Source organism: Petaurus breviceps, unplaced genomic scaffold, assembly GCF_028583685.1.
Source record: "Petaurus breviceps papuanus isolate PSGF00001 unplaced genomic scaffold, PetGlider_PUasm1.0 37, whole genome shotgun sequence".
NCBI classification, from domain to species: Eukaryota; Metazoa; Chordata; class Mammalia; order Diprotodontia; family Petauridae; genus Petaurus; species Petaurus breviceps.
Window position 1 is genome coordinate 16,803,238 of NW_027186296.1, and position 6,957 is coordinate 16,810,194.

The 6,957-nt window shown below is 36.1% G+C and overlaps 1 protein-coding gene across 4 annotated transcripts in view; it reads right to left on the bottom strand.

Annotated features, from left to right (window-relative positions):
• Positions 1-6,957, bottom strand: part of FBN1 (fibrillin 1) — a 305,284-nt gene that overhangs the window by 58,124 nt on the left and 240,203 nt on the right. For 3 of the 4 annotated variants that reach the window (XM_069097991.1, XM_069097992.1, XM_069097990.1), the window contains 5 exons: positions 6,389-6,553; positions 4,178-4,246; positions 3,953-4,078; positions 2,231-2,353; positions 1,332-1,490 (listed from right to left, as the gene is read on the bottom strand). The exons of the other annotated variant lie outside the window; for it this stretch is intronic. In XM_069097991.1, the coding sequence (XP_068954092.1) occupies positions 1,332-1,490; positions 2,231-2,353; positions 3,953-4,078; positions 4,178-4,246; positions 6,389-6,553 (642 nt within the window). The remainder of the gene's footprint in view (positions 1-1,331; positions 1,491-2,230; positions 2,354-3,952; positions 4,079-4,177; positions 4,247-6,388; positions 6,554-6,957) is intronic. 4 annotated transcript variants of the gene reach the window in all.

The following is a 6,957-nucleotide window of genomic DNA, read 5'->3' on the forward strand; positions in this document are numbered from 1 at the left end:
TGTGTGTGTGTGTGTGTGTGTGTGTGTGTGTGTGTGTGTGTGTGTGTACACCAATAACTACGGATCAACAATGTTAATTCGTGAGTGAACTGATTCTCTTCACCTTGCATTAGGGGACATCAAAATCACTTGAATGTCCCTGAAATCCTGTTTTCCCTGAAGATTGGAGAGAAAAATGTGACTTCAGTACAAAAATTATTTAGGGTAAACAACTATGACCATTTACTGGACTTTAGTGTGTATGTGTGTATAACAAATTAATTAGATAAAATTGTCTATCTATCTACTCCAACAGGTGCTTTAAGTGTAAACTGCAAATAAACATAATTTCACTGGTTCAAGAGCCATAGAAAATTATACATAAAAATTGTGAGGGTGAGAATTTGAACAAAAACATGTAAAATCTGATCAGCTCATACTATTTCACAAGCTTTCATTGCTATCAAGTATCCTATCAGGTAGACTGAGGACAACAGAAAGTTAAACATTTGGGGGGCTATAAAAAAGTATGCAGATTGACACATTGGTGTTAGTGTTTTCTGGAGCCTTTCTTCACAGCAGATGGAAATACGGGCTGTGTTAATTCTATAAAAGTTGTATAAATCTTACAGAGAATTATAATAGTACTTTACTCTTAAAATATTAAGTTTTTGAATCTCATATGCTATTCAACTGCATTTGCCATCATAAATGGACATTTTTGAAAGCAGGAGAATCTAAGACAGAAGGGTAAAGTACAAGAAATTAAAATATGACAGCAACTCAAGGCTATAATTGATCTTTGTCTCTTTACTTCAAAGCTGAGTTGTTTGGCTGAAGAAATTATCTTCTTGGGGTAACAATTCACACAAATTAACAACTACCCAACTGGATGTGAGGACAATGTTTTCCTATTTCATGAAATGCTGATTAGGTGGCAGAGATAGTTGAATACTCTATTCAGTATTGAGCACATTGTATTCACTTAAGTTATGCTGGAGTGCAATCAGTGTAATAATAACTCATTTATTTGTCATATACATCTGTATGATTTGTCCAGTCTTTTCCTTAGACTGGGAACACTGTAGAAGTAAGAACTGCTTTCAGAGCTGTGTAATGTGTGGTGGCTGCAAGTTCTGGTGACTAAATAAACACTGAATACTAATACTGTGTGCCAGTTTTCAGCAGGGCAGATCTGGATCAAAAGTGAATTTGGGTGTGCCTTGGGTGTGTAAGTTTTTCTTACTAATGCACCTTCCTTATCCTGAGACAAAACTGATTTTCCTATCAATAGAGGGACAGATGTGTGTATTGACAATGCACTGTTTAAGAAAAAAGAAAAGCAAACACACCAGTGCTGGGGATGGGACACTGCTCACAGGGCTTATTCCAGGCCCGGCCGATGTTATAGGAGCAACAACACATTTTCTTGGTCATGTTGAACAGAAGCTCTCCATCACAAGTCTGGTTATCAGCATAATAATTTCGATAGCATAAACTCCTTCTCATATCTAGGAGGAGGGAAAAAGAAGGCAGAGGAAAGGATCAGTGAGCAGGGAAGCTACAAGAAGTTTCTGATGAGTATAAGCTTCCCAAAAAATGCATTCAGATTTGGAGATCTGCTACCAATTAATTTGTCTGTCATTTTGTTTTCCTTCATTTCTTCAAAGGCATGAAAAATCCATTCACTCTCTTCAGCAATATTCTACACTTAAAAGTGTGATAGTGTGAGAAAAAAGCCTTTAAAAACTCACTCCCTCATACTTTGTACCACAAAACAAAGTCATTATGGAACCGTAGTATTAATAAACTTTACATGATTCTTTGCCCAGTCTCCTAGTAACAATGCTCCACTCTACTTGCCATTAAATTTCTCATTTCTGACATATGATGTTATAATACCACAGGTCAGTACTGTAAATATAATTGTGTAAAGGTACACCCCAAAGTCAAACAAAAGAAGAGTTATTAAACAGTTGTGTTGGATTTCCCAACATTACAAAAGAAAAGAAACTTCTACCCACCCCCCACCCCCACTAAGCTACCAAAATGCCAAACTTCTGGCATGCCAAGAAGAGGAGGAACTCTATGGGGAATATAAAGAGATGGCATCAATCTGGATGAGTAGCCCAGCCCTAAGCACTGATGGTTTATATTGTATACAAGCAGGCTATAGTTGATGCTCCCTATTTGATGCCTTGCAAGCAAATAATGAACAAAGACTGTATTTTCAAGAAAGACTCAGGCTTACCCATGCAGTTATTTCCACCATTAACCTGCATGTAGTCTGGAGGACAAATACACGTATAGTTCCCAACTGTATTATAACATGTTCCAGGACCACAGATACCAGGAGTTTCACATTCATTTACATCTGTAACCCAAAGAGAAGTAGATTTTAAAAGTGAGTCCTTCATCCCTTTAACTGCCCAGTTCTCAATGTCACTGTCTCTTCAAATACTGGAAGAAGAAACTTTCTCAGCACTCACTGAATTCAATATTTAGAAACAGGGTCTTCAGTTCATTGATCTCTAACTTGTTCCTCCACTTCATGTTTTTTGGGGGGAGGCAGAGGAATAAAACTTGAGGCAATACTACTTTTCCCCATGACCCTGACCTCACCATCTCCTAGTTTTATTTAGTGACAACAATATGCTAAAAGCCTTAAAAAACAGATCTGTCACTTTGTCATGGGGTTTGGGGAGACTGAAATGTGAAATTTTCCTCATCTTTAACTATCTTTCACTGAAAGCAACAGTACAGACCTCAACAACTGGCTACCATGTTATTGCTGTGAGAAGGCATTTTATCTTCCTTTTTAAGACTGGAAGAAGTCTAATCTAATTTCTATAAATCCTATAGCTTCTGAGGTAGTACCCCGTGGATACTCAACTGACTTCTGACGAGAATGACATATTATTAATGAGTCATGAAGTGAGCTTGGATTATCTCTGTAGCAAGTATGATATGAAATATGCTAGGATACTAATATTCAACTAGTGTTCTACTCCCTAATTAACCATATGGTTTACTGAAGTTAGTTAAAAGTTCTCTGTGTTAAGGAAATTTCCAATGACTCATAAACTAAAGACCATACGAAGTTTTTAGTGTTCTCTGGAGTATACTTGCTAACTAGGGATCCTAGGAACCAATATTTATACCATGTGGTATCTTCTGAGAAAATCCCCATCAAGTAAGTTGAGTAGGTAGAAATGATAAGGGAGGAAAAGAAGAGGAACTCTAAGACAATTAGGACAAAAGAATTACTGAAAAATAGGATAGCAGGAAGGAGGAGTACAAGATAATGCAATAAGAAAAAAAATTTCCTCAATATATATGACTACAACAATGTAAAAGGAAAGATAAAAAAAAAGAAAAAAACCAAACCCCAAAACCTAAATCCCAACTAAATCAAATGCTATGTAATTAAAGTGATCAATCAGCTGCCCCAAAGAAGAGATGTGAGAACACACCTCACTTCTTTATCTGCAGGGATTAGGGACAGCAGGTGTGGGATACTGCACATACTGTTAGATTCAGTTAACATGTTGATTAGTTTTGTTTTTTTCCTCTGTTTTTTGTTCTTTGTCAAAAGGGAGAGCTGAAAGGGAGAGTATGGAGAGATATACTGGGAAATGCAGGTGATATGAAAACAAAATATAGCAATAAAATTTTTAAAAGACCAAAAAAAATTTTTCCTTAGAATATGAGAAATTGTTTAGCTTCCTTTCATAAAGGACCATAGACATCTTCTATCTTAACTGGAAACAAAGGTTGCTAAGACTTGTCAGAAAGGATACTATTTTAGATAGTTTAGAATAAGCTGGTACATGCACTACTGTTTTGTCCTACTTGGTTATATGCAGTATTAAAGATTACAGCAACTATGATTCATACTCCATACTAGTAACTAACTACATCCAGGTTTCTGAGATCCCCTCCTCATGTTACACATAACTGGGAAACCACATACCATCACACACTCGGGTTTCTTCATTCAAGTAGTAACCAGTTGGGCAGCGGCACTGGAAGCTGCCAAACGTATTGATACATTTCCCTCCTTGGCAAAGTCCGGGCAGTTCTTGGCACTCATCAATATCTATCCAAATGAAAACAATTGCATCATTTTAGCTTCATGGAAGAAATTAAGAAAAACTAAAATACATACATCTTAAGGGAGGAAAAAAGCTAGAATTACCTTCCAATATAACGGTGATAGGGTTTGGTCGAAAGCCTTCTCCCCCAGGGCAAAGAATCTTATATTCAGCTACCAAAACAAAATCAAAATGAGTTTTTTATTCTCTAAATTCTTTATGCTATGTTATCATAAGAATTTTAAATGAACATATCCAAAAAGATTTAATTTTTTTAGGGATCTTTACTAGGTATCCCCATCTTCCTAAAACCTTGGTATTTATGTGTTATTTGCACATCCAAATTATTTTGCATCACAAATGCAGGGGTGGGGTGGGGTGGCACATTCTCTTTGGTCTCTGAAACCAAGTACTTATTCTCTTGAACTGTCTCCTATATCCTTTGGCTTTGACTCCTTCATAACTACTTAATTTCTTAAATTCTCCTTTTTGTCTTGAAACAAATTCATCTCCAACTGACTTTTCGCTATTAATTTTTTTTTTTCGGAGGGGGCGGTTCTAATCTGAGATTTTATCATCACAGGGAGCTTCACTTAAAAAAAAATTCCTTCTACCAGGAGACTGGCCTTTCTTCCAGACTCATTCCAAACAGTGATTTGGTGAAACTATTCTCTTATATCTCATTGTCCTTTTGGTATTCTTATTGAGTTCCTGTTCTTATTCATCATTCACTGTCTGATTTGAACTTCTAGTACTTTGTATTTTCCACTACAGTAATTCCTATTTTTGACTACAGTAACTTCCAGGACTCATTTGTGGACCTTCAGATTTTCTTCATTCCCAAGATACAAAATGTAGTATCACTTGTAATTGATTATAAGTTCTACTGGAAAGAAGGTCAAATCTATGTTAAAAACTTTCACTCTTATTTATCCAGATCTGTACCTCTAGTTGTTTTATTAAAATTAAGAATGAAAAAAAACTCTGACAGTTGTTTTACAAAGAGCTTTCCTTCCTTCCTTATTCTAACTCCTGTTTCTACTAATAACATCATCTCTCCCATTTTCCATATTGACAATTCCATAAACTCCATCAACCAGTCTACCTCTCTATCTTTTCTAGTCTGTCTAAAATCAATCTTTTCACGGTCAATCCTGCTGTAAAATGTCTCTTATGTTTCCTAAATTATGAAAATTCTCCACTAATTCTCTCAACTCCATTTTTCTTCTTGGATTTGAGAGCTTGTACCAGAACTTTGGATAATGACCTTTATTACTCATAGTTCAAATGAGATAACATACATAAAAGTATCTTGAAGAAGATACTACATAAATATGTTACTACTACAATATTTAGATGTGAATCTCTCATACTACTTAAAAACATTCTTTCTTGTATTCTTCTCTGTTCCTTTGGTAAATACTGCTTTTCTTGAAATAAGGAAAGATCTATGTTCAAACTGTTTCTAACATCTACCATCTCTATAAACCATGAGCAAGTCACTTAATCTCTAAGCCTCAATTTCCTCACCTGTAAAATGAGGATATGCCCTACCTACCTCAAAGTATACTCAGGTAAGAATTTATGTAAAGTGTTTTGCAAATTTTAAAGTACTAAATAAATAACAATGACTGTCCTGCCTTTCATCTCATTCTCCAATCCCCCCCCCTTTTTTTTTTTGGCATTTTTCACTCTTAATGAACTAAACTGTTCTCAGTTCTTGTCATTTCTCTCACTTGCTCATACTACAAACCTTTCATAAGCCACCCCATCAATCTAATATAACTTCCCATTTCACAACTATTAAATCAACTGCTTTTCTATCTAAACATCCATCTAAGTCTCTTCAATGTGTCATAGGTCTGATCAACAGATTAAAACAAAAAGAAATAAAATGAGTCAATGAATCTTTCTGATGTAAGCAATAGCATACAAATGATCTATGGTCAGAGTTTATGTTTCAAAATTACTTTTTACATCAATCCATACGTAATCCTTGGAATATGTCCACTTGGAACACAGGGACTCTACCTTTCATATGATATGTAAAATGTCTGGCCCACTGTGAATTTAAATAAAGGCTAAATGGGGTCTTAATTTTTGATATGTAAGTTAAAGGCTAAGAGACTATAAAACCACATGGGGAAGCCCTCCAAGGAATCATTCAGTGCTAGGAGAATTTACCTCCCACCCCTGCTTTTACTAATATAGAATTCTTCCCCTTACATGGCAGAGTTGGAGTCAAAAAAAAAAAACTGGATTAAATAATAATAATAATAATAATAATAATAAAAAGCAGGCATATGCCAACTTACATGTGTTCACAGCAGGGCATAGTTCACAAGGAGTGCCCCAGGCTTTACCCAAGGAACAACAGCAGGAAGCCTTAGAAACACCAACTCCAATTTCATTGCTGCATGAGGTATCTCCATTGTCTCCTCGAGGCCGAATGTCCAAATAGCAATTGCCAGATCGTGTATCTATTCAAAAGGTACAGACACAAAAGTAATGGTCACTAAGCAAGAAAGTAGAACTTCTTCATGAACATTTAGGGATCTAAATTCCCTTAAAAAACTTCAATCAGTAGGGCAGCTAGGTGGCACAGTGAATACAGCACAGGCCCCGGAGTCAGGAGGACCTGGGTTCAGATCTGGCCTCAGACACTTAACACCCCCACCCCACCCCCACACACAAACTAGCCATGTGACCTTGGGCAAGTCACTTAACCCCAACTGCCCTCCAAAAAGAAAAAAAAAATTACAAGGAATTCAACTAGCTGTGTAACCTTGGGCAAGTTACTTAACCCCAATTGCCCTCCAAAAAAGCAAAAAAAAAACCAAAAAACAAACTTCAATCAGAGAAACAACATCATCAGTTATGTTGT